This window comes from Peromyscus californicus, unplaced genomic scaffold (genome assembly GCF_007827085.1).
Source record: "Peromyscus californicus insignis strain IS unplaced genomic scaffold, ASM782708v3 Scaffold_9__1_contigs__length_137607984, whole genome shotgun sequence".
Lineage (NCBI taxonomy): Eukaryota > Metazoa > Chordata > Mammalia > Rodentia > Cricetidae > Peromyscus > Peromyscus californicus.
In genome coordinates, this window is record NW_026294617.1 from 76,063,215 (window position 1) to 76,090,640 (window position 27,426).

Here is a 27,426-nt window from a genome sequence, read left to right on the forward strand (position 1 = left end):
TTACTCCGAGCTAGGGACCAAGTTAACTGTCTTGGTCTGGTATTGAGAGGCCAGAGTGGAGAGGCGGAGAGGTGTTCCCAGTGCCCTGCAGCCAGGGTTTTGCCCCAGGCATCTGACCCCAGAGCCCAGGCTTATTCCCACTGCATGGCTGAGGAGGGGCCTGTTGTGGTTTCCTTTGGGATTTATGTAAGGTTTCTCACTGGACTTAGTGTTTTAAATGTCAGTGAATCATATTCTCTCTGTTTTTAACATTCAGCAAATCAACAGGGTCAAAGAGGGAGCACATAGGCTAAAAATATTCTAAAATAAACATAAGGTGTAGCATGAAACTACATAACTAAGAGATGGAATGTTTTGGTTACTGGGTGGTGCCCTCTTCTTGGGAACTCTTTTCTGGTCCAAGAGGTTGTTTTGTAAATCTGCTGCTGGAAATGTCCAAGATTCATGAGCAATAACTTTGAGGTTATTTGGGGTTTTTTTTCCTTCTGTTTTATTTTAATAATTTCCCCTACCGCTTTCATACAAGCTTTAAAAGATCCAGGGAGGCCTTCGCCTCTTCTCTTTTTAAGGAATCCAGGACTGATTCTCGCCTCTTCTCTGTTCCCCCAGGAGCTCTTGGTGCTCTGGTTAGCTGGGAGAAGGTCAGGCATCATGTGATCCTATAAACTCCTTTCATTTTCCAAAGCCACTCATGGTGTTTGGATTATAGGCCTGGTGGCAGATGCCCATAATCCCAGCTGTTCTGGTTGTCACGAGTCCAATGCCTGCCTGGACCACAGACTGAATTCAAGGCAGCTGGGCAACTTTAGTAAGACCTTGTTTCAAAATGAAAAATAAGAAACAGACAAACAAAAACACAGGACTCAAGATACAGTTCAGTGGTGGAGTGCTTGCCTAGTGTGCGTGAGGCTCGGGGTTCAATCCCAAGTTAAAAAAAAGGAAGGAAGGAAAGAAAGAAAGAAAGAAAAACACAAACCCCAAAACTTCCTCCAGAAAACAAACACAAAGCTCCAACCTCCCCCAAATCTACTGTCTTCCTAAATTCTCCTAATCATCCATTAAAGGAGCTGTTCTGCCCCCAGTTTGGTGAACCAGTGAGCTACAGAGAAAGCACCTGCCCCCTTCAGCAGTCATTAGGACAGAAGAAATTCTCAGTACACATTGGCCAATGAGTAGAGCACTCCTGCTCTCCAGCCCAGACCCCGGAGTCTGTAATGCAGCATGCTGTTGTTCACTAAAGACTAGCTCACTTAGTGTAAACAGTAAGAAACACACAGTAATAGAGTGTATAAGTAGGGACTTGTGCTAACTCACATCGAGATGACTTAAAGCTTTATTCTGGAAATTGTTTAAAGGCACATGAGGGTTTGGGGACATAGCTCAGTGGTATAGTGCTTGCAAATCCCAAGTTTTATTCCCAGCACCACACATAAACACACACACACACACACACACACACACACACACACACACACACAGTAGATTTAAAAAGTGAGGTGGCTCATCTGAACACTTGGAAGACTGAGGCAAGACATGTGGAGGAAATGGCAACTATCCCAGACTGTGGGTCTTTACCACAGGAGCCACCAGTAATGGTTCAGAGTGCACGGGAGGCCGGAAGCCTGCTAATGCCTTACTTTAAAGGATGTGTCTCTTTCATTTGGAACTTCCTGAACTAAATAAATATCGTGTTACTCTTTTTTAAATTAATTAAAAAAAAAACCCTTTCCAACCTGATTCAGAACAACTCCTTTGAAGTTGATACTTCATTCCTTCATAAGTTTTCACTCGATTTCACTCATGGCATTATAGGGGACAATTTACTTTCCTAACATTTTAAAATGCTAAACCTCAACTATTGGGACTGTAACAGGACACTGTATGCTTGGTCTGCAGTTTTTATGCGGCCTAAGGCCGTGGTGATGGAGGTTCTAGCAGGTAGTTCTCCTGAGTTCAGCCTGTCCGCCTGGATTTCATGGACCTCAGCACCAGTGTTCTCAGAGGCTCTAGGGTTTGAACCACACAAACCATGGGAAATGTGCCATCACAGTCTGTGGCAGTGGAGCCTAGAAATCCCTCCCTCTTTTTATGTACTTTTTTGTGGGTGCTTATGGAAGCCAGAAGAGGACATTGGATCCCCTAGAGCTGAGTAACAGGCACTTGGGAGCCTTCTAACAGGGGCGTTAGAACTCTGGTCCTCAGGACAGGCAGTAAGCATTCTTAACCACTGAGCCATTTCTCCAGCCTTAGAAATCCTAGTTTAACAAGATTTTTGTACATTGCAGCTTGAAAACCACTGGTATAGATTGGGAGTCACTGACGTGTTTTCTCAAGCATCAGAGGGTAGTGAATGTTTACTTACAGACTCCTTTACAGAGGAAGAAAATGGGTTAACCTTAGGCTAAGAATAAAACCAAAATAGCTATTCTTTTTCATCAGTTTAACATTAAACTGAGCAGTCCGTTCATATTCCAGTTAATTGTGATTTGCCATAGATAGAAATGTAAGAAGTTGACTGAGTAAAAACGATGGAGTGCATGTCAGGCCGAGTCAGCATACGCACACGGCAGCGCCAGGAGGGTTAGTGGTGCTTGTGAAGTTCTGAATTTCCAAGGTTGAAGCAGTCTACCTGAGAGTGCTGCAGTGGTGTTAACAACTTTGCCTCCTTATTAATTGCAAGTGCTCCTGGTGCCTTCCTTGCATGGCATGACATGCTTTTTAGTGTTATTCCTTGAACTTTAATGGTAGTGCCCTATGGCACTTACAGCCTGCCTCGGTGAAGAGTGTCCGCATTTGTGTCTCCTCATTCTAACCCTGTTCCTTGAGGGTTTAAGTTTGAGTAACACCGCCCCTCCCCCACAGGGCAGAGATGCAGCATTGACATTGATGAGTGTGCCTCCAATCCCTGTCGCAAGGGTGCAACGTGCATCAATGACGTGAATGGTTTCCGCTGCATATGCCCCGAGGGACCCCATCATCCCAGCTGCTATTTACAGGTGAACGAGTGCTTGAGCAGTCCCTGTATCCATGGAAACTGCACTGGAGGCCTCAGTGGGTGAGTAGCTCCCGTGTTCTAGTTGAGCCTGTTGGCTTCTAAACCCCGCTGCAGGAAATACTAGCACAACAGCGGGAAACTGTCAGTTGGGAACTTGACCTGATACTGAGGTGAAGGTTTTGATGGTCTTTCGAAGTCTTCCACATCACTGCTTTGCCCACGGAAGCTGGCCTGTCTTCTCAGACTGACAACTTTCTTGGGAAATAAGGAGGACTGTCTCCTTTACATAGTATTCAGTGAGGACCCTACAGGAAGGTCCAGGTCGTTCATGAATCTAGCGATTGTGTTTTCGATTACAGGATTGAGATTTGAGGGATGTTCTCGATTGACACCCCACCTCAGCACAGCCTATCCTCGTTCTGGCGTAGCCCTGTGGACTCTGAGGTAGAGGTGGCTCAGCTGACTTTAGACATAGCTGGTATAATGTGTTTGCAGCCTTCCTGCCCTTGGAGTTGCGTGGCCTGTTGATGCGTTTAGGATAAGAGTGACTTAGATGTCAGGAGATGCCATGAACTCTGTCGTAAGACATGCTTGTCATAAAACAGCATGGGTATTGCCACTTGCCAAACCTTCAACGGCTAAAAGAAAGGAGAATGTATTAGAGAAAAGTTTGTTTTTTTAAATGGCTTAAGTCGGATTTCTGATCCAGAATATGCCAACCTTCAAAACACCCTTCCCCAGTTCCCCCCTCCCCAGCTCCCTTCTTCCCAGCTAACCCCTCCCCAGTTCCCCTCCTCCAACTGATTTGATACCACATTTAAGTGTTAATGATGTTTAAATCAGATATTGTATGTATTTCAGGTCTCTTCAGTTTTTTTGCCTTTTCTTGCTCAATGCTGTGCTTTCTGAGGCAGGGTTTTGATCAGAACGAAGCATGACTGGCCAGTAAGACTCCAGTCAGCCCTCAGCAAGCCTGAGTGGGCTCTGCTACTGGTCTATTTCCGATGTCTAGATTGCACATTCTGCTCTTTTTTCGTGTTAGTGTTTCCTGCAGATTGGCCTGGTATATTTGACAAACCATTGCTTAGGTTTGCAATTCACCAGTGTCCTAGTGAGCCAGGGAAGCACCAGGTAGGTCTCTCCACTGAACATGCTAGATAGATTCATGACTCTCTCCATGTGAATGGTGATGTGAGTACAGACCATAGGAAAATGAAAATGAGGTAACTCCTGTAATCTCTGTACTAGGGAGGCTGAAGCAGGGGGATTACCATGAGTTTGAGGTGAGCCTTGGTTACATAGTGAGTTCCAGACCAGCCTGGGCAACAGAGTGAGACTTTGTGCCCAGAATATCAGACAAAACAAAAAGAATTGACGAAACTACCTAGTTTCACCCATCTCTTATGTGTCTCTCATGACTCAGTTGTACCTTTGTACCCGTACAGTAAGCACGCTTATCCTCTTGCAGCTATAAGTGTGTCTGCGATGCAGGCTGGGTCGGCGTCAACTGCGAAGTGGACAAAAACGAGTGTCTTTCCAACCCCTGCCAGAACGGAGGAACGTGCAACAACCTGGTGAACGGCTACAGGTGTACGTGCAGGAAGGGCTTCAAAGGTGAGCCAAGGCTCGGCCCTTCAGACCTGGTTTGGGCTTCACCTTGCTGCACGCTGCTCGCTCGGTTCCACGTCTTTGTTTCCAGTTCTCTTCATTACTCCTGTTTACGCATACAGTAAACACACTGAGCAATTAGGATTTCTGAGACACTGGGGGAGTAAAAGCATGAATAGATATCATTCTGCCTTCAGCCTACCAGAGAGGTAGACTGGTAGGACAATAATACTTCAGATGAACAGTTAAGACTCCACTGAGGGGCCGGCAAGATGGCTCTGTGGGGAAAGGTACATGCTGCCTGACAGCCTAAGTTGGAGTGTCCAGATTTAAGCTCCCTGGCCAAGGCTTTATTCTATCATAAGTCAGATAGCTTCTTGGAAGTGGAGTGAAAACATGGTACTTACTGTCGCTGGGTTCTCTGGGGTGCTCAGGACCTTCCCAGAAAATTCTTACACATGGCTATTCTGGATACCCAGTATCCTGTGGTCTTCTGGAAAAATACAGAGCAGAGGAATTATAGCATAAAAATAATCTCAAAATTACTTTACTGTCTGTCTTTCTGTTGGGCTGTATGACATTTCAGTCTGTTTTAGAACTACTCGATTTGATTACAGGCTGATTATCCCTAACTCCGAATGTGGAGTGTTTCAAAATCAGGAACTTTTTGAACACCAACAAGAAATAAAAGTTCAGGAAACTTTATTTCATATACAATATTACTCTAACATATTGTATTAAATATGTGTAAAAGGTATATTGAAATATAATCACATCCCCTAAGTAGCTCATCATCTATTTATAAGAATCTTCTCTCTATCCAACCCCTGAAAAATCCCAAACGTTTCCGATGTTGTCTCAGAGTTTCTATGGCTATGATGAAACACCATGATCAAAGAGCAAGCTGGGGAGGAAAGGGTTTATCTGGCTTACACTTTACATCACTGTTCATCACTGAAGAAAGTCAGAACAGGAACTCAAACAGGGCTGGAACCTGGATGCAGGAGATAATTCAGAGGCCATGGAGGGGTGCTGCTTACTGGCTTGCTTCCCCTGGCTTGCTCAGCCTGCTTTCTTATAATATGCAGAACCAGCAGCCCAGGGATGGCCCCACTCACCATGGGCCAGGCCGTGCCCCATCAATCACTAATTAAGAAAATGCTTGCCTACAACCCAGTCTTATGAAGGCATTTCTCAATCGAGGTTCCTATCTCTCAGATGACTTCAGCTTGGGTCAAGTTGACATAAAACTACCCAGCACAAATACCAACTATTTCCGAAAAAGGATACTCAGGCAGTACCAAACAAATTTATGAGCTTCTACTTCAGACATTAATGTTCTGGTATATTGTATCACTTTTGCCAAGAAACTTGTAGGTTCAAAAGCACTTTCATTTTTTAAAAATCTCATTGGAACTTACTTATCAGTGACCCAGTGGAAAATGAGAATATAACATCGAAACCTGTTCAGTGAGCTGTAGACACCATTTCGCCCAGGCCTCTGTCTCCCTGCCCCCCCCCCCCTTCTCACGGTGCAGAGGTGGGCGATATCTGGTGCTGCCTCATCCCCTCTTATTGTTACACTGTTTTCTCCCTATCTTTAGTGTGAATAAATGTCCTGCCTTGAATTAGGAGAAAACTCTTTCTAAGGCTCCGAGCCAGCTTTCTGATAGTAGAGACTACACCACAGGTGGAAGAGTGGACACCTTTCAGAGGCTTCCCTTAGGAGTTTTCCCATACTCTGACCAGAAAGTGCCCATGTGTAGACACAGCAGCAAGCTTTCAGCCATAAATGAGTTCTTGGTCCGTTGTGGAGAAGTCACTGTGTTTGGAGGGGCCTTAGGCCTCCAGGCATTCCCTTCACAGTTCTGACCTTCACTGACTGGTTTTTCTTTTACCATTGTCGTTTCTGCGACATCTGATTGTCACCAACCACTAAGAGAACTGGTCAGTACTTGAGGTAATAAGAGGCTGACAGTTTTAAGGTGTACACATTTCCCCCTTCTCCCCCTACAGGCTACAACTGCCAGGTGAATATTAATGAATGTGCCTCAAACCCCTGTCTGAACCAAGGAACCTGCTTTGATGACATCAGCGGCTACACTTGCCACTGTGCATTGCCTTACACAGGTGGGTCCTGCAGACCAGCAGGCCTGTGCATTGCCTCACACAGGGGGGTACTGCAGACCAGCAGGGCCTGTGCATTGCCTTACACAGGGGGTACTGCAGACCAGCAGGGCCTGTGCATTGCCTTACACAGGGGGTGCTGCAGACCAGCAGGGCCTGTGCATTGCCTTACACAAGTGGGTACTGCAGACCAGCAGGGCCTGTGCATTGCCTCACATAGGGGGTGCTGCAGACCAGCAGGGCCTGTGCATTGCCTTACATGGGGGTACTGCAGACCAGCAGGGCTGGAGGGGGATGCAGGCCCAGTGCTAGGCAGTGTAAGCACCTGAGTCTCGGTCACTCAGGTCAGTGATGCTGCTTTGAGGACCCAGTGTCTAGTGGCTTGTGGTCTCACGGGCCACATCTTGAGCTTTGTGGAAGCATGGTGGCAGCAAAACAGCTTGTTTTATTTATGCTTTTTGGTGTTTGTGGGTTTTTAATCTTTTTTTTTTTTTTGGTGGTAGTGCTTGGGGATTGTTCCTCGGGCCTTATGCCTACTAGGCAAGGGCTCTATTACATCCTCAGTGTTTAGTGTTTGGTTCTTTTAAGTTATATATGTCTTGAACCTGGCACCTAGTTGGTTCAATGGTGTCCATCTTTTTGACATTTGACGTGATACTGTGGAGAAAATTCCTGGTAATACGTTTTTCTTTCTGCATACAACATTTTGGGATGACTTTTAAAATTGATTTTGTGGTAACTCGACTTCAGAAACAACTGAGTGGACCTGCAAGATGCCTCAGTGGGTAAAGGCACTCGCTACCAGCCATGAGGGTTGAAAGATTGAGTTTACAATTCATCTGCTAAAAACTAATATGATTTACAGACATAGCTTGATCCCCTTTTAATGAAATCATTTTTATTTCTTTTAATTTTCCTCTAAGTTTGCACTCAGTACACCAAGGCAGGAAGCATTCATTGGTGGGCAGATGTCAGCATCCCATTGATAGTAGAGGTTGCCTGGCAACCAGCTGCTTCCTGTCAGAGCACCTCTGAGACTGAGCTGAGTCCTCTGGGGAGATGAAGAGCCAATCTTATTGGATGGGTGCCGCTGTCCAAATCTATACAGCCAGCCCCAGTGAGAAGAGCAGAGGTAGTGGCCCAGCAAAGGCTGAGGGGTCACTCTGTTCTAGTAAGGATTGACAGTGAATTTCTTATTTCATTGCACTTAATCCACAGAAATCCTCTGTGAGTCATGCTGCCCTAATCTTCTTCTTATTGATGAAGAAGATTCAGAGAGAGAAATGATCTGCCTGAGGTCACAGGTTAGCTGCATTGGGCCAAGATCGAAAGGACCAGGGGTCTTCTTTCAGATTCTGGATTCTCTTCCCCTCTGCTGTAGACTGGGATCCTGAGCACATCTGGGTTTACAGTCTCAGGACACCCTCTTTTCCTTGGGTGACTCTTTACCACAGACTGTCATTTGCTTTCCAGGCAAGAACTGTCAGACGGTGTTGGCTCCCTGTTCTCCAAACCCCTGTGAGAACGGCGCTGTTTGTAAAGCGGCACCCAATTTCGAGAGCTTCACCTGCTTGTGTGCGCCTGGCTGGCAAGGTAACGATGCCGAACACTACATTCCGAACTTTGAATAAGGATCCTCAGATGACATGTGGGGTGACGTGGGAGGCCCTAAGCTTGTGAAGCCTGTAATCTTTACACAGGAGTTGCTAGCTGGAAGGGCTCACAACACCTTCCCAGTGTTCATCTTCACAGTCCTCCGCTAGCTGAGACACTCCAACCCAAGAGTTTAAAGTTAGGAATAGCAGCTGGCAGGAATTTCTCAGGGACATAGATGCCTTTCAGGGACCCCCTGCGTAAGTCAGGTGCCTGTTGAACAGTTGTATCCAGCCCACCCTCAGCTCATGCTGCCCTGAAACTCATTCCTACCTAAGCTCACACCCTGCCTCGACTCTTGTGGGAATCATGTTCTAAAGATTGGCCGTTCATTGTCCCATGTTTCTAGGTCAGCGATGTACAGTTGACATTGACGAGTGTGTCTCCAAGCCGTGTATGAACCATGGCCTCTGCCATAACACTCAGGGCAGCTACATGTGTGAGTGTCCTCCAGGCTTCAGTGGTATGGACTGTGAGGAGGACATCAATGACTGCCTTGCCAGTGAGTACACCTGTCCCTGAGCAGCGTGCTCCCCCAGGGAGAGAAAACTCAGAGGGAAGGAGGTGTGCAGTATAGGCCATGCCCCTCACACTGACATCAATGTACTGGACGTTAGTAGTTTAGAATCTTCATTTTGAAGCTACTGTCTTTAGGAATTAAAGTAATAGAATCTGTTGTAAGCATTTCTCTACATTTTAATTTCGGACACAGTAAGGACAGTGCTGTGTAGCTTTGGGAGAACACAGACTTTTGAAGGGCAGTAAACATAAGAAAAAAAACCCGACAGGTATTTTAATTGTACAGTTCATCCACTTTGGGCAAAATGATAACCCAAACCATCAACCACGGTGGACATATTTGTTCCACCGAAGCCCCTCCACTGCTTTACCTTCCATTCCGCTTCCTTGTCCCAGTCAGCCACAGATTGGCTTCTGTCTCTCTAGATGAAGGAGTGCCGTTAACCTCTGTATACAGATGCAGCTCTCGTCAGGCAGGCAAGGGGACGAGGCTCTTGTCAGTCAGAATGTATTTCAGCTGGTTGGTGTTTTCACCCCTGCTTTCTTCTGCTACATTGTCTCCTCTGTTGCTTTCAGCCTTCAGTGCTGGGCATCAGAAGTTCACAGATCCCAGGCCTTTTTGGTTCTGAAATGTTCACATCTTGGGATGTGACCCAAGTGGACGCATGAAGTTCATTCGTGTTTCCGTATATATATCTTACATGCATAGCCTGTAGGTGTGGATGTAAGCTATATATGAATTCTTTCAGTGCATCTGCAGGTTGACTGACGTGTATTTTCTTTGTACTTTGGGCCTGAGGTTGACCCTCAAAGGGTTTCAGATTTTGGAGAACTTTGTGTTTTAGATTTTTGGATAATTTTTGCCTGTGCTATTTATTGTTTACTTGTTTGATTTTTTCAGTTTAGGTATTATAGATAAATGTATTATGATGAGAGTGTAGATGTGTGGTTTCATTCTCTGAAATAAACCCCTATGTGTAGAGTGACCTAGCGATACATCACAGCAGTATCTTCTAAGGGACTTGTCCCGTTTTCATTCTGTACGGAAGTGCTGGTTAGACTCCATGTCTGGGAACACTTGATGCAGTCGGTGGTTTCTGCTTTAGCTCCTGCACCATGTGTGCACTGGCATCTCATTGGCATGGCCTCTGATGATGGTGCTGACCACCTTGGCACCATGTGTGCACTGGCATCTCATTGGCATGGCCTCTGATGATGGTGCTGACCGCCTTGGCACCGTATGTGCACTGGCATCTCATTGGCACGGCCCTCCTGATGATGGTGCTGACCGCCTTTGCCCATGTTCTTTGTCTGTGAGACAATCTTCAAAGGAATTTCCATTTAAGTCTTTTACCCATTTGGAAAACATTTGTTGGGTTGTTTATCTTATTACTTAGTTCGTTGTAGTCTAGGTTTAAATCACTGTCAGGCTTTTGCTTTGCAGCTATTTCCTTCAAACACATTGTTTTTCTTTTTGTTTTGAAGGGAAAGGTTTTACTATTGATGACACAGTGTTTGATCATTTTTGTAGTTTATGATTCACATATCCCAAGCCCCTAAGGTTGCCACCTGTGTCCTCAGAGTAACATACTTTCTGCTCTTTCCTGAAGATGTTGTGTTGTGTATAACTAACTGGTGTGTACCTCTTCCAAACAGTGAGGCATGGGTCTTCAGAGTAATATACTTTCTGCTCTTTCCTGAAGACGTTGTGTTGTGTATAACTAACTGGTGTGTACCTCTTCCAAACAGTGAGGCATGGAAACTTTTTTGTTTTTTCTTAACAAGTTTTTAACCTTTCAAAAGTTAGTCTTTTTGAGACTTTCAACTTTTTAATTATTTTAGTTTGGTTTAGATTGAGCTTTGGTAAAATGTCTTTCAAAGATTCCACCTGTCTTAGTTAGGTTTCTAGTGCTCTAAAACTCTATGACTAAAAGCGCCTTGGGGAGGGAAGGATTTGTTTCGTCTTACCGCTTACAGTCAGTCTGTCACTGAGGGAAGTCAGGTCAGGGCCGGAACCTGGACACAGGAGCGGAAGCAGAGGCCGTGGAAGAACACCGCTTCCTGGCTTGTTCCCCATAGCTTGCTCAGCCCGCTTTCTTGTAGAACTCAGGAGCCACAGTGGGCTGAGGCCCTCCCACATTAATAAAGAAAATACATCCACAGACTTGCTACAGGCCAATCTGATGGAGGCATTTTCTTAATTGAGGTGTCTTCTTCACAGATGACCCTGGTTTGTGTGGAGTTGACAAAACCAAAACCAAACCAAACCAAACAAACAAGCAAAACCCCAATAACAACAAACAAAACTGACATATGACTTACCTGTTTTTAAGTTTTCTGGCAGAGATCCATTCATAATAAGCCTTACTTTACTCTTCATAGCTGTAAGATGCGTGATAATTTTGCTTCTTTCATCTGGGACTGATCGTTTACTCCTTCTCTCTTGGGGAAGAGTGTCTGTTTGGGTAGAACGTGTTTTCTCACTTGTAGCCCAGGCTGACCTGGAACTCACTGTGCAGCCCATGCTGGCCTCGAACTCACCCCGGTTTCCCTGCCTCACCTCTGTAAGGTGCTGGGACCACAGAGGGGGCCACCAAGCCTCGTGCTTTCCTTTCTTCTTGAACATACGATGGGGTGTGTTAAGTGTCCCTGTGGTAAAGCAGGTCCAGCCTGACCTTTCAGTTCATTGCTTAAGTTTTCATTTCACATTTGTGATGGCTCCTGCAGTTGGGACTTGATGCCCTGTGTGCTAGCAGCTACAGCATGGTTTTCTTGCTCCAATCTCTGTGTCATTAGGTCGCACAGGGCCCCGGCATGATTATAACTTAACTCAAAATCTATTGACATGACCGTGAATGGAAGTGTTGTAAGGTTAAGTATGTGATTTTAAAAATAATTTGAGAATGACTCTGTGTCCTGGGGCTACTTAAAAGTTAAAAAGAAAAAAGAAGAAAGAGAGACAAGCACAGGAAGGTGATTGATTCACACAATGTTCTTAGAACAGACTGAATACATAATTCTGCTCCCCCAGCCTCCATAAACACAGTTTGAAAATACTAGTTAATATTGATAATGTATATGTTAAGCCACATAATTCATTTACATATATGTAGAGGACCAGTGCAAGTTTTGTGGCTATTAATTTTATAAATTAATGTGTTAATGTAGATTAAATTGATCTTGATTATCGAACAGATAAAAATCTTAGGCAAGAGTTAACTGAATTCATTTTTCATAAATAGGGAGTCATGTCAAAATAAATGCAAAGAGGTCAAATATGAAAGTTGGAATTGTGCTCCTTAAGGGTATGGTGTGGCCCGGTCATTTGCCTTCACAAGTTGACAGTGAAACCATGCTGCTGTTCTGAGTTCCTCTTTCTGTCATGGCTCAGACCCTTGCCAGAATGGAGGCTCCTGTCTGGACGGAGTGAACACATTCTCCTGCCTCTGCCTTCCCGGCTTCATTGGGGACAAGTGCCAGACAGACATGAACGAGTGTCTGAGTGAACCCTGTAAGAATGGGGGCACCTGCTCTGACTACGTCAACAGTTACACGTGCAAGTGCCCTGCAGGATTCCATGGAGTCCACTGCGAAAACAACATCGACGAGTGTACTGAGAGGTGAGCCGGACGGACCTAGGCCACCAGCGGTTTCCAGGGAAGGGCAGAACGGGGAGGAACCTTCACGGCACAATGCCAGGATTGTAGGGCCAGGACCCACCCGCTCCACAGTCCTCTCTCGTTGCTTAGTTTTTGAAAGACATATGATCAGAAAGTCAAAGGTCAGAGGTTGAAAAGCTTAGTGGGATAGACCATCACTTATTTCTTGCCATGGAGCAGAAGAACTATCAGTTCTGTTCTGTTCTCCCATGGTCTCTTTGGTCCAGCTGACAGTTGACCTAAAGATTTTCTCTTTCTTTGGAGATCCGTTTCCACTCTTTAAGTAGTTTTGGGAAGGTGTATTTGATTTTTATTTATTTTTTTTATTATTTTAGCAATGCTTTTCTCTTTCAAAAAGAAGTCTAAAGTGAAGAGCTATTTAGGAGTTTTCATGTAAAACCGATTGATGTAATGATAAAATATGCTATGTTGAAAACTGCAGGAGAACTGAGTGAAACCTGGAAACCATCACCCTCTTTGGGATTCTAGACAGCTTGTCACTGAAATGCTCCTAAGAGGGCTGGTGGAAAGGAAGTTAGTGCTCACTGTAACCTCTGACCCTTGGTCTAGTTAGGGCCTAGGTATCGGAGTCTCGGAGGTGTTTGCCCCCAACACTCCAGGTTTCAGCAGCCATCCTTCCTAGTAGCAGGTCAGAGCTGCAGATGACATGGCTAATGTCCTCTCCCATTTCCTCCTCAGCTCCTGTTTCAATGGGGGCACGTGTGTTGATGGCATCAACTCCTTCTCTTGCTTGTGCCCTGTGGGTTTCACTGGTCTCTTCTGCCTCCATGATATCAACGAGTGCAACTCCAACCCGTGCCTGAATGAGGGAACGTGTGTTGACGGCCTGGGTACCTACCGCTGCACCTGCCCCTTGGGCTACACCGGCAAAAACTGTCAGGTAATCAGCTTCCCTCCCGCTCGCCCGGCTCCCCGTAGTGGCTGGGGACTCTATCTAGTCTCTAGGCAGGAAGAACCATTCAAAAAGAGAGGACTGTGGATCTCAGGTAGTTCCTGAAATGAATCTGGGCCACCATGATTGCTAGAAGATTCTAGACTGGTGACACCAGCAATATGATATGGGTTAACAAGTTTGTGGTTGTTTGAAGAGGCTTACCAGAAGCTAAAGAAAAATGTGGCCGACAGTGAGCACACACCTACCTTTTACAGTAGAAGGACAGGGAGAACGCTGTGGTAGCTTCTCGTTGTTAGATTCCTGAGAAAAACAACTCTAAAGGAGCTCGTGGTTTAGAGATTTCAGGCCATGTTGGCTGCTTTTCTTTATGGGCCTGAGACAAGGGTAAGTGTCATAGTCACAGGAGCTGATGTAGGAGTCTTTTCACCTCATGGTGGCCAAGAAGCAGAGAGAAAAAGGAGAGGAGGATGGGAAGGAAGGAGGAAGGACAGAGGGGAGGAGGGAGGGAGGGAGGGAGGGAGGGAGGGAGGCAGATGGGGCAGGGGAAGCTAAGAACAAGATGTAGCCCCCCCAAACATGTACCCAGTGACCCACTTTTCCAGATTTGAACTTCCTCTAGTTTTCAGAATTGTTCAAAAATACTATCACCATTGGGAACCAAACCCTCAATACATGCGCTTCCAAGGGTCGGTTCACATTCAAATACTTACAGGATGGAAGAATCAAAACAAACAAAAAAAAAAAAAAAAAAAAACCCAGTAAATATCAGGTACAACTAACAGGGTAATGCTTTGCAGTGTTATAACATAGCCATAACTAAACTAATAAATCTTTAAAATTCAAATATATAAATGTAAATTTTCATATAATCTTTGGATGGAAGGAGTCTTCACAGGAAACTAACTTTGAATTCATGGAGGAGAAACAGCCCTCTCCCTGACCCCCAAAGGATAGTGTATATAACCTTTCCCAGGTCACATACCAAATGGTAATTGATTCTGCGTTATCTCTTCAGCATTTATGCAGTTTTACCTCTTCAACACTAAGAGTAACAGAACTCAAAGAGCTCGGGAACACATGACTAAATACATAGAGTGCATTTGGTTACATTGGACATGGAAGCAGCCACCTCCACATCAAGCAGCTTGGTGCTGTGCCCAAGAGAGCATTCTCTGGCAGGTGCAGGTGACTGCTTCCTCTAATCGTGTAGGTGGCGAGAGCTTGTCTTATCCCCCTCCCAGCCTCCACTGACCTTCCAGCCAGCAATCTGTGTCAGGAATGCAGACCCCCTCTCTGTCTCATGTTTTTCATAAGCCTGGTTTTCAAAATAAGGTTTTGGACAGTTTAGGCTTGTGAGTTAGATCACTTTACCCATCTTCCCCATAGGGAGGGTTGGTCAAGATGCATGTGGATTTCCTGCAGGGTTAACGTAAGAAGCATGGGCCCAGACAGCAGCTAGAGCTCTTTCCTGCCTTGCAGGGTGGCCATATATGCCCACATAATAATGTCTGACGCTCTGAGGATGACAACTTGCTGAGCCTCCAGAGTGGTCAGGTTTCTGGGGTCAGGGCTTTTGTAGACAAATGAGACTGTAGAAACAACAAGGTGCATCCAGGACAGTGGGCCAGGTTCAAGGCCTGGGTGAGGGCTTCCTCTGTCTTTAAGACCAGTCCTTTTCTTTGACATCTCTCGACACACTGTAACTGAGGGACTTCACTTCCGGTGTCCGGATTTTGATGCCTGTGCCCCCTTGCCTCTGCTTTAGACCCTGGTGAACCTCTGCAGCCGGTCTCCGTGTAAAAACAAAGGAACTTGTGTTCAGGAAAAGGCAAGGCCCCGCTGCCTGTGTCCGCCTGGATGGGATGGTGCATACTGTGATGTGCTCAACGTGTCCTGTAAGGCGGCAGCCTTGCAGAAAGGTGAGCTCCACGCCTAAGCTTCAGATACTGACATCCGTGCTGGCCAGTGGCATCTTAGGACAGAGAGTACTGAACAGGCAAGGCTCTGGAGAAAGGCTGGAGGAACGTTTAGAGATCCCAAAGAGAAAGGTGACTGACATGAGATTAAGGCAGATTCCACTTTGAGAGCGCGAGTTGTTTATTATTATTATTATTATTATTATTATTATTATTATTATTATTATTATCAGTGCAAATCAATTGCTTGAGGGATGAGAAGAACTAGTCAGTAGTGAAGAAAATCTAAGCTCGTAGCCGCGAGCTGGGGCTCACCCGCTTGAGGGTTTGAACCTGGTCAGTGTGTCACACTCTCTGATGCCCCTTTCATCGCCCAGGAGTACCCGTTGAACACTTGTGCCAGCACGCGGGGGTCTGTATCAATGCCGGCAACACCCATCACTGCCAGTGCCCCCTGGGCTACACGGGGAGCTACTGTGAGGAGCAGCTTGACGAGTGTGCATCCAACCCATGCCAGCATGGTGCCACCTGCAGTGACTTCGTAGGAGGATACAGATGTGAGGTGAGAAGATGAGGCGAGGGGAGAGGCTCCCAGGAGATCGGGCCCTTGCCGTGCGTGCGTGTCTTACAGGTTATACATGTTTAACCGTCGTCATTGTAGTGTTCACCAGCTGCCCTTTTTATTTCCAGCCATGCTTTCACATAGCTCTGGTAAGATGTCTTCAGGGAGGCCTGGAACCATCATCCCTCCCTGACAGGCTTGCTCTCTGTGTTGGTTGGCATCCTGCAGGCTCTCCCAGTATAGTTGTCCCTGGTACTTCCTGAAGAGCAGTACAGTTCATCAGCCAGTTCATAATTCTCTGAAACAAAAGGGCACGGCCTCGCCTATGGTGCCAAAGCACCACACACCACGCTCAGTGTTACCGTGTGTAATGTTCAAGTATGCGCCACGCTCAGTGTTACCGTGTGTAATGTTCAAGTATGCCCCACGCTCAGTGTTACCGTGTGTAATGTTCAAGTATGCGCCACGCTCAGTGTTACCGTGTGTAATGTTCAAGTATGCGCCACGCTCAGTGTTACCGTGTGTAATGTTCAAGTATGCGCCACGCTCAGTGTTACCGTGTGTAATGTTTAAGTATGCGCCACGCTCAGTGTTACCGTGTGTAATGTTTAAGTATGCGTCTTTTTCCAGTGTCTGGGCTGATAGAGAGAGAGTCAGATGTTAAACACGGGAACGGAAACCTGATACCCATTAGAACACCACGCAACAACAAAAAGTTCCCTCGGCTGCTACCTCAGTGTTTATCTCACAGCAGGACTGTCAGGGCTAAACTCAAACTTTTACACATCTGTTTTGTTCTTGTTTTTTTAAACATAAGCCAAACGAGCAGAATTCTAGCCATTTAATGCTGCCTGCTTGGCGTAGCCTGCAAAATAACACACTGTGTATCATAGATAAGATCCACCCTGGAATTCAAGGAGCCAGCCCTGCCCTGGGGAGCTCACTCACCCGAAGACTGGTGTTGCTGGGCCACTGAGTGTCACCACCTAGAGTCTTATGCTCCCTCTGTGGTGCCCCCCCTTTGAAAATCTGCTTCTTTTCCCCTTGCTTGGGGTAGTCTTGTGCTGTAAAGGACTTCCTCTGCATGCAGAGTCGGTATAGTGTGCCTAAATGAAACTTGCCACGGTTGTCTTTTTCCTTACCAGTTCTGAGTTTCTTCCATCCCTCCGTCATGCACAGCCTCATCTTTTCCTGGCCCGCCACTACCCCATCACACAAGCATGCAGTGGGTCCAGTGTCTTTCCCCACACGTACTGTTTGAGTCTGAGGCTGCTCATCCCATGTAGAGGGATGCACGGTATATGGACGAGGAAACCTTACACAGAAGCTTGCTCCAGACAGTGTCATGAAATAACCCTCGGTACATACAGTCCTTGCCTTCCTTTAAAATGGCTTCCCCCCCCCCTCCTTGGCTGGAAGAGTAATAGGTAAATGTGACCCTGCATAAGGAAGTGTCAGAGTGTGCTGATTGCAGAGTGATACACAAGTGCTCTGGGGTGGGAAGCTAAGTCCTAGCAACACTGACACTCAGTTGGTCCTGTGGTCTGTTTCCAGCACTGACCGCCTTCTTCATGTCCTCTTCTCCTGGCAGTGCGTTCCAGGATATCAGGGTGTCAACTGCGAGTATGAAGTGGATGAGTGCCAGAACCAGCCATGCCAGAATGGAGGCACCTGCATCGACCTTGTGAACCATTTCAAGTGCTCGTGCCCACCAGGCACTCGGGGTATGCAGTCAGCCTTGCCCCTCCCACCAAGGCCCCTTCCCTGCCTTTTAAATCTGGTCTTAGTACTGACGCAGTTTAAAGACTGAGACGATGAAAGAACAGCAAACCAGCCTCATGGTAGCCGCTGACTCTTCTCCTCTCTCATCCTCTCGCTTCTGCCAGCTCTGGTGTTTCCACTCTGTGTGGTTGTTGCTCGTCTTCCAGGAAACAGAATGCAGAATGGACATAACATTGCAACAAAATTAGCCTGGCTAACGGGGTTTCTTGGTGCTTTAAGAGAAAACAACTCATAGACTCTTAAAATCGAATCCACATAGGCCTGCTTTTTGTTTTTTTTTTTTAAACTAGCCAAGTCTTGTCTCCTAAGGCCAGGGAATCCATGAGATGAAAGTGTTTGGCTGCTGTCCCAAGGAGGCAGATGACAGAGGGCTGTGTTCCTACAGTCGTAGTAAGGCCTTGATGTGCACCCCTAGACTGTGGACACTAGACCCATCCATCTGCTCTGGGTACTGCCACTTCCTCCTGGAAAGGGGATCGCTTGTTTGAAGAGGCGTGTGAAAAAGTGGGAAAGGCCACCGACAGCAGCCTGAAGTTGAGGCAGCCTCAAACACAACAGACCTCCAGAGAGGCTCTGTGTTATCATAGACTTGTGTGTCGGTGGATTCGGATAACTTTTCTTCCGAGAGATCCAATTTGGCTAAATTAACACACAGTACCCACCTAAGGGGTAGTTAGTGCAGAGTGGGGCTAAAGGGAGTCAGGAGTCCGCCTGTAGCTGGTACAAGTTTGTTACATGAAAAGGAGGGTTGTTCCCTAGTCTAGAAATAGAGTTAGAGTCGGTTCCAGTTCACTACTGGTTCATCCCTTCTTATTCACTCAATCATCCATCCATTCATCCATCCGTCTGTCCATCCATCGAGACAGGGCATTTTGTCGTATTTTTGATTATCCAATAGTTGTAAATCTAGATGCGTAATTCTGTCTTCTTTGGGGGTTCGTATCCATATCCCTTCTCTTCCTTTAACTTCTTCCTCTCTGTCTCTCCCTACTCTTTCCCCTCTCTGTCTCTTTCTCTCCCACTCTTCCCCCGTCCTTCTCTCCTTCTTCCATCTCTTCTTCCTCCCCGCCACAGTCCCTCTCCCAGTAAGACCTCCTCTCCCCCTCTCCAGGCCCACTCCTTCTCCCCATCTCCCCCTCCCCCACTTTTCCTTCATCCCCCCCTTTGTTCCTCTCACTCTCCTCCGTTCTCTCCTCTCTCCTTCCTCTTCTCTCTCCCTTCCTCTTCCCCTCCCTCTCTCCTTCTGTCCCCAGAATCCCAGGTAGCCGCAGCCTCGTTCACTCTAGGCATGCACTACCATGCCTGGGTAGTTAACGCCTTTAAATAATGGCATTGGTTCAGACACGCTACAATTCTGGTGGTAGCTAATTATATATATCATATCTCGGATAACACAATGGTGGTTTTGTTGCGGGATTTTTTTGTTTGCTGTTTGGCACTCAGACTCTGGTAGGTGTTGAGTTGCTGCCTTTTCTCTGTGTTTTTGGTGTGTAGCCTCCAAGGCTGCCACAGGAAAGGCAGGAGTGATGGACAGGGCTGTGCAGAGGTTTTCCCTCAGTCTGGAAGTGACACACACATTGCTTTCCTTAGAGGTGGGTGTGTCAGAACCACTCACTAGTGTTCTTCCGTGGTCCATGGAGGCTGGGAACCTAGGAAAGGATGTGGGTTCTGTATTGTACCACGGATTTTGTGAGTTAGACACATCCGGTCCCAGGCTAGAACATTTCCTAAGACAACAAGATTTTTATCTTTTTAAAATCCTTCCTTCCTTCCTCCCTTCCTCCTTCCTTCTTTCCTTCCTTCCTTTTTCTTTTCTTTTCCTTTCTTTGTTTCTTTGTTTCTTCCTTCCTTCCTTCCTTCCTTCCTTCCTTCCTTCCTTCTTTCCTTCCTTCCTTCCTTCTTCCTCTTCCTCCTCTTCCTCTTCTTCAGTTTTTTGTGAGACAGTCTTTCTCTGTGACCCTGACTGTCCTGGAACTCGCTCTGTAGACCAGGCTGGCCTCAAACTCAGAGGTCCACCTGCCTCTGCCTCCTGAGTGCTGGAATTAAAGGTGTGCGCCACCACACCTAGCTCCTAAATGCCTCTTAATGGCAGCTTAGAATAATAATTTAGTATATCGTGACTCTTTCCACCCGGGCTCCTCAATGTGTCATCTCACTGATTCTTACTGCTGTGGTCTTCACTGAGAACTTGACTGTTAATCTTATTGATGGTCTCTCAAGATACCTTTTCTTTGCAGTGTTTCCAAGATTGCCTTTTAATGGTCTGTTAAAGAGTGTAGGTCTCTTTCAGTGTGTCCCTACTTGACTGTTTGCTGGATTATACCTTGTGTACTTGCGTAGGTACCTGGAACAGTGTGTGTTTGTTCTGACTTGACCTATCTGGCCATCTGTGAGTGCTCCAGGAGACCCTGGAGTTCTACCACACCGTAGTGACAGTTACCACAGTGCTTTTTCTAAGCGCTATACTCCGAGGGTCGGATGTTGGCCTGTGTACACCTCCATTTCCCCATTGCACGGGCTCGCTGGAACACTTATGTCATCCCCAACTGTTTGCACCAGGCTAAGAATGAGGTCACTCTTACTTGATCATCGGTTTATTATTGGTAGTTCTGTCCACATGGGAGGGGAGGCTGTAGGCTCATTTCACTCATTGTACCAAATATCAAATACCCGGTGAGACGGGGAACACGTACTGGCTTTGTTTGCTTCCACTTTCTGGTTTCCAGCTTAATCTGTGATAGATAAGGTAGTGTAGGCATGTGGGTGTGGATAAGTGTATCCACACATGCACAGAAAAGCATGCAGTGAAAGGCACACTCCCACCCTATTCGTCTTCCCCAGCCCTCTGTTCTCCGTCTTCCACACACAAGCAATCAGCACTTTTAGTTTCTTGTGTGTCTCTAGAGGTTTATGCTTCTCTAAAAGGTTACCCTTCAAAATTGTTTTAAGTGTATAGGAGCCAAATACAAAGATAGTTTTTATTTCCTCTCCTTTTAACTCTGAAGATGTATTAGAGACATTGTTTTTCTCTTGACCTCTTGACTTCATTGGCACATTTTCATATCAAAATAGGGAGCTTCTTTAGTAGTTTTTCACAGAATCAGAATTCCCAGTTATGACATTACATATTGTGTTCAACTGGTCTTCTAGTGATAGACGTTGGGGTTTTTGCATACAGATAGGTGCACTTTACAGAATACATTTTCAGAAACAGCGGTGCTGCCCGGGTCATCACAGAGCTGTCATTTGAGTGGCAGTGCTGCTTGCAGCCTCTCGGCATGCCACCGTCCTCTCCATGCAATGGAACAACATCTCTTATTCAGAAGTTTTTGTTTTCTCTCTAGCATTGGCCCCTACTCTCTTTCCCTGTTGAATTACATATTTTTTAAAATTTTGCAGAAATTGTCTGTCTTTGGTATATGATACAGATATTTTCCAAATATACTTAGGTCTTAATCTTTCAGATGTTTTTGTGGTGATTTTTTTCATGCAGATTATTTCCGATTACATTGAATTTATCCATTTTTTTTTTATGACTGCTTGCATTTGAGTGGTAGCTGGTATTATCCTCGAGGCTCCAAGATTTATAAAGGCATTTTTCTGTCTTTTCATTTTTTGTTGTTGGTTTTTTTTTTTTTTTTTTTTGGTTTTTTCAAGACAGGGTTTCTCTGTGTAGCTTTGCACCTTTTCTGAAACTCACTCTGTAGCCCAGGCTGGCCTCGAACTCACTGAGATCCGCCTGGCTCTGCCTCCCAAGTGCTGGGATTAAAGGTGTGTGCCACTACCACCTGGCTGTCTTTTCATTCTGTGTTAGAATCCTGAAGTACCTTTCCCATACGATGTTCTCTACAATAATTTGAGATGGAACTTTTGTTGTTTGTTTTTCAAGACAAAGTTTCTCTGTAGCTCTGGTTATCCTGGAACTCACTCTAGAAACCAGGCTGGCCTCAAACTCGCAGAGATCCACCTGCCTCTGCCTCTTAAGTGTTGGGATTAAAGGCATATGCCATCAATTCCCAGCTGAGATGGAACTTTTTATCAAATTCTAAGTTCCTGTGTGCATTTGGGTGTTGTTGTCCTGTTCATTAATTCATGAGAAACTTTGTTTCAATTGTGAAGGAATCTTCTTCATGCTTTCCTGGCTGTGTGTGTGTGTGTGTGTGTGTGTGTACATATATATATATGTACGTATGTGTGTATATATGTACACACACATATGTAATTGTAAGAATCAGTTTGTCATTTAAAAATATTGCTTATATTTTTTGAGGTCACATTACGTTTATGAATTAATAGAGTAAATACATCTCTATCATAAAGAGTCACATAATCAGATAATGTATGTTTTCCATTTATTTGTGTCTCCTCTGTATGTCCTTCAGACAACTTGCAGGGTAAGCACCTCTTGTTAAGATGGCTCATGGCCATTTTGCCTTTTGAAATTGTTTATGACAGTGAGGCGTATCTTGCTTCTTTTAAAGTATACTAAAATGCAAATGGCCAGGATATAGAAGTACTCCCTTTTTAAACCTTTTCAAATTATTTTGTGAAATAGTCGTTGATTTTGTTCTTTCTAGAAATGTTTACAGATATCTTAACGAGATGGCTTATTTATATCTTCAGTACACCGTTTAGCTAGAGTAATCTTTACATTCTTAGCAAGGTATTTCCATTCTTTTTAAATAAAACCATTAGTGCACTTAGAAAAAAAATCAACATTTATAAAACATAAAATACTGTTGCTCAAAAATCTAATTCCAATATCGTCTATGTGTTAACTAGGGGGCATTCTGTTTCCAACTGTTCCCATATGTTAATTGGAGTTGATGAATGATAAAAACCTCACAGGGTGCCTCCTGAGCTTTAGTGCCCATGCCCTTGAGATGGGACGTTCATTCTCCTGCTCTGGGTCCCGTGGAGAGAGAACTGGTGGAGCCTCATCAGTGTGCTCAATGTGCACATCTCACGGTGCTCACAGGAAGGGGCAGCTGGCAAGGACTAAGAGTGTTTTTACCTGGCCCAACTTAAGAGGTCCCACTGTGGATTGAGGAATATAATCTAGTTAAGTTTTAAAGCCCTACAAGGGCAGTTATCCCTTGCTAAAGGCGGGTTCAAGAGGTTTTCATAATTCTGTGTCTCTCTTCTCCCCCGTAGGCCTGCTTTGTGAAGAGAACATTGATGACTGTGCTGGAGGCCCCCACTGCCTTAATGGTGGCCAGTGTGTGGACCGGATCGGGGGCTACACTTGTCGCTGTTTGCCTGGCTTTGCCGGGGAGCGGTGTGAGGGGGACATCAATGAATGCCTGTCCAATCCCTGCAGCTCGGAGGGCAGCCTGGACTGCATTCAGCTCACCAATGACTACCTGTGTGTCTGCCGAAGCGCCTTCACTGGTGAGAACCTCTCAGCCCCCATAGTCTGATGTTCAGGAGGGTTGGGTGGGCAGGCCATTCCCTGGTGCCTCCTTCAGAAAGCCAAAACCAACTTAGGTCAAGGCCCCAGGCCCCAGTCTGTATTAAGTGTGTCGCTATGGGTGTTGTGACCAGGCTCATCTTTACCTTTGCTTTTCCTGAGACTCTTTGGCGGTACATGGACTATATCATGCTATGGCAAGAATATGAAAAATAGTGTGTTTTGGGTTGGTTAGGTAAATTAACATTTTTAATTAAGATAAAATTAACAAGACAAAATCTGCTGTCTTCACCATATAAAGCCTACTGTGAAGGAGCATTGAGCACACTCACACTGTGGTGCCACAGACATCACTGTATATGCTCAGACTCATACATGAAAGTGTGACGCATTTGTTGTTAGAGCCTTTCATCCGACACTGGTGTACCACCCTGCACATTTTGACACATGATGAGGAATTACTTTGCAGTGTCTGTGTCTGTCGTCTTTCTAACTCTGGGACCCAGAGGAGCTCGGGGTCTGTTAGGACACTTAGAGGAATTGGTCCAAAGGGCAGCTGATGAGAACCAATGGGAAGCTACGGTAGTCAGGTCCTCTTCCATAGCCAAGACAGCTACAAGCCTAGCCTGTTCTTCATAGAAGGCGTAATGATGGCCAAGTGCTGCCTCAGAAAGGAGCTCGCTCTCTCAGGCCCTTAGTCACTTCTGAGAAGAGTAGTGTAGTGACTTTTGGAGGTAAAAGTAGTTGCCAGTGTGTAGATGTGGCAGGGTCTTTGAAATCTGCCTTACCCTTTCTGGAACCTGCTTGGATTTCTTACGCTGGACGTGTCCTCACGTGCTGGAAGTCTAATAACTGATTGATAATTTGCCATGTGGCTGCTGCTCCAAACTCAGCCTGTGTCCAGCCTGCAGGCCTCCCCTTCGTCTGTTCTTCCTCTCTTCTGGCCTTCTCAGTCTGAAGTATATGCTACCTTTTAAAAAGTTTGGAATTTTACAAAGAGCAGGAGGGGTTCTGCGATACGGAATAATTCCAAACACGAAACTGCTCGTTCTGGCTGTCATTGCTCTTGGGGCAGTGTGGCCTCCTGTTCTTCATCGCCGCTGAGCATGCTGGTATCTCAAACCCTGACCAGGACTTCAAGAAGAAGAAAAAGGCGGTGGGATGGGGGAGGGGGGCGTGGGGACACCTGAGTGGGTATCCCACGGTCGTGTCTGTGTGCTCATGTCACGGGGATAGATGAAAGTGACCCATTGAGCTGCACTGTGTGGGATGTCCCCACGGATGATCAGCAAGGAGCTCCTGATCTCTGTCCACGTACTGGCTGTTCTCCCTTAGAGTCCGTTTCCTAATGTGGAGAGACACAAGTACTAAGTATTTAAGTTTTGGGTTTTTTTTTTTTTTTAACTTCCAAAAGACCACAGAGCAGATGGGGTTCTTTCCCTGCTGTTTGCCAAGAGACCCCAGCTGCGCCCCACATCCCCTCCACGATTCCAGCCACCCCCGTTCAGTCTGTCAAGGAGCTGGCAGCCCGCAGGTGCCCTGTGGCTCAGAGCCGGCTCTAGAGGGGATGAGCTCCCTGCAAATTCGGGTGTGTTTTCAAGCAGTTCGGTCGGGCCACACAAAGGCAAAGTAGCCAAGAAGAGAGGGGACTTCTCTGTAAGGCCCCCTCCCTGTTAGGTGTGTGCCTTGGCCGGGTGTCGCGGCTTCTGTGAAGTGGGCGTGAACAAAGTGCCCTTAGCAGCATCCCTCACCTTAAATGTGAGTGTGTGCTGAGGCTGAAGTGTACCTGCCCTTTGTCTGAGGGGGTTTAAGTTTTTGTTTTTATTGGAATTTGTGTCACTTTTCTGTCTGTCCCTTTGGGGTCTATCTGGGGTGGATAGTCCTTGTGTGCTTGCTGTCTTGGCAAGACAGTCAAGGGACCGGTCTGAGCAGTGATGGACCCTTTGCTTTGAGGTCCACTGAGTGTCCTCTCGAACTTCCGTTGGCTTAGAACTGGCCTGCCCCTCCTCCTGCTGCGTGTGAGGCTGCTCCCCATCCCAGGAGGGTGGCCTTTAGTGTCTCCAAGCTAATATTCGTACCTTTTAAAACTGCCGCTTATTTTCTGTCCTAAGGCCGTCACTGTGAAACCTTCCTGGATGTGTGTCCCCAGAAGCCTTGCCTGAATGGAGGGACTTGTGCGGTGGCTACCAACATGCCCGATGGCTTCATTTGTCATTGCCCCCAAGTAAGTGGCCTGCCGCTGATGTAAGAGACGCCCCCTCTTCCATATGTCCTCAGGAGCTGAGGCGAAGCCCACATTTCCGAGCCCTCCAGAAGGTGCTAGGGTGTTAGTGCTGGGTCTGGGTCTTCCCAGTCAGTATTCACTTGTTCCCGTCCTGCCTGTCAGCATTCAGAGCGTTGAGGGGAGACCGCCATGGTGTGATGACCCCTTGAAGTGGGCCAGTGCCCTGGCTGCCCAGCCTTGTGCCTGCTGCAGCCGCCCGGGGCGTGCTGGGCGGAGCGCTGTGCTGCTCCTGTTCTTTAGCAGCGACCCCTGGAGAGTAAAGCGCCTTCTCAAACTAGAAGGAAGCGTGATGTTAACCGTCCTCTGTGCAGACACCTTTGCTGCTGCCAAAGGCTGGCAGCTGCCCTGCCCAGAGAACGTTGTGTGACGACACCTAGAGGACACCCGTCTCATAACGACCTTATCAGCCCTCACCCGTTGGCTGATTTGAAGAGGATGTTTCTAGAACATCCTGATCACGTGCCCAGTCCTTATCTCCCTAGGAGTGTAGGGGAGAGTGGGGCGAGCTCTTAGACCCATCTGCCATCGTCCTTCCTTTACCACTTCTTACAGGGGTTCTCCGGGGCAAGATGCCAGAGCAGCTGTGGGCAGGTGAAGTGTCGGAGAGGGGAGCGGTGTGTGCACACGGCCTCGGGACCCCGCTGCTTCTGCCCTAACCCCAAGGACTGTGAGCCGGGTTGTGCCAGCAGCCCCTGCCAGCACGGAGGCACCTGCCATCCTCAGCATCAGCCTCCTTACTATTCTTGCCGCTGCTCTCCACCGTTCCGGGGCAGCCACTGCGAGCTCTACACAGTCCCCACCAGCACCCCTCCTGCCACCTGTCTGAGTCAGTACTGCGCTGACAAGGCTCGGGACGGCATCTGTGATGAGGCCTGCAACAGTCACGCCTGCCAGTGGGACGGAGGTGACTGTTCCCTCACGATGGAGGACCCCTGGGCCAACTGCACCTCCTCGCTTCGCTGCTGGGAGTACATCAACAACCAGTGTGACGAACTGTGCAACACCGCGGAGTGCCTCTTCGACAACTTCGAATGCCAGAGGAGTAGCAAGACCTGCAAGTAAGCGCCCGGACCTTCAGCCGCGGAGGGGGGCCGTCACTAACACACTCGGTCTCCTGTCCTCGCTCCTAACCACTCCAGGGCTGCGGCCCCAGCCGCCTCTGCTTTTCAGATGGTGCCAGCCCTGCCCCATCGCACGCTGCCCTGTTTTCCTTGCTGACAGAGGGCCGGGACTGCTCACTGCCTAACCATCCCCTCTCTCTGCCTCTCTCTGCCTTCTCACCTGCTGCTCTTGCGACCTCCTGGGGGAAATACCCTCTCAGGCAGCCTCCGGCCTAGCCTGCTGCAGGATGGATGGACAGGTCTGTACCACCCTCCCTTTGCTCACTCCTCTCCTTAGGACTAGTGTCCCCATCTGAATAGGGGACATAAGCTAAGGCCTCTTAGGTCTCCTGCTCGTCAGTGTGGCAGATATGGTCTATGTGGTAACCTTCCTGTTAATCATTGCACTTAACCCCAAGTGATTCCCCACAGCTTTGGGAGGCCTAGGTATTGTTAGACATCTTCCCTGGAAGGTTCAAGAACTTGCCAGAACATACATAGCTGTTGGAGACGTCTACTCTGTCGAGCAGATGGCAAGTTCTGCCAGGTGGTACAAACAGCGAGGGGCTGGGGTGGGCCAAGAGAGGAGAGTGGAGGACCAGTTGGAGTTCTCATCCCTTTGCCTGGTATTTCGGGGGCAGTTGTGTGCATGTGTGTGTGTGTGTGAGGTAGGGTCCCGTGCAGCACAGGCTGGCTTTAAATTCCTGAGTCTTAAACTCCTCCTGATCCTCCTAGTTCTGCCTTCCGGGTGCTGAGATCACAGTCTGCACCACCACACCCAGATTTCTCTTGACAACTGAAGGAGGGTAGATGAGCTAGATCTCGCATCCTGTATGAACGTCTCCCTGCCTCTTACCATCTGTAATTCTCTCACTCCTGCATGAGAACGAGCGGA

General features: G+C 47.0%; 1 protein-coding gene across 2 annotated transcripts in view; it reads left to right on the forward strand.

Annotated features, from left to right (window-relative positions):
- The window catches only part of Notch2 (notch receptor 2), a 140,667-nt gene that overhangs the window by 99,546 nt on the left and 13,695 nt on the right, over positions 1–27,426 (forward strand). Inside the window, exons 13-26 of one of the 2 annotated variants that reach the window (XM_052730396.1) lie at positions 2,863–3,055; positions 4,464–4,609; positions 6,620–6,733; positions 8,204–8,323; positions 8,733–8,885; positions 12,294–12,522; positions 13,261–13,462; positions 15,243–15,396; positions 15,771–15,955; positions 17,547–17,679; positions 22,892–23,128; positions 25,259–25,371; positions 25,984–26,489; positions 26,753–26,791. In XM_052730396.1, coding sequence (XP_052586356.1) covers positions 2,863–3,055; positions 4,464–4,609; positions 6,620–6,733; positions 8,204–8,323; positions 8,733–8,885; positions 12,294–12,522; positions 13,261–13,462; positions 15,243–15,396; positions 15,771–15,955; positions 17,547–17,679; positions 22,892–23,128; positions 25,259–25,371; positions 25,984–26,489; positions 26,753–26,768 — 2,501 coding nt within the window. In that variant the 3' untranslated portion in view covers positions 26,769–26,791. The remainder of the gene's footprint in view (positions 1–2,862; positions 3,056–4,463; positions 4,610–6,619; positions 6,734–8,203; positions 8,324–8,732; positions 8,886–12,293; positions 12,523–13,260; positions 13,463–15,242; positions 15,397–15,770; positions 15,956–17,546; positions 17,680–22,891; positions 23,129–25,258; positions 25,372–25,983; positions 26,490–26,752; positions 26,792–27,426) is intronic. The other variant, XM_052730395.1, reaches the window with a different exon arrangement.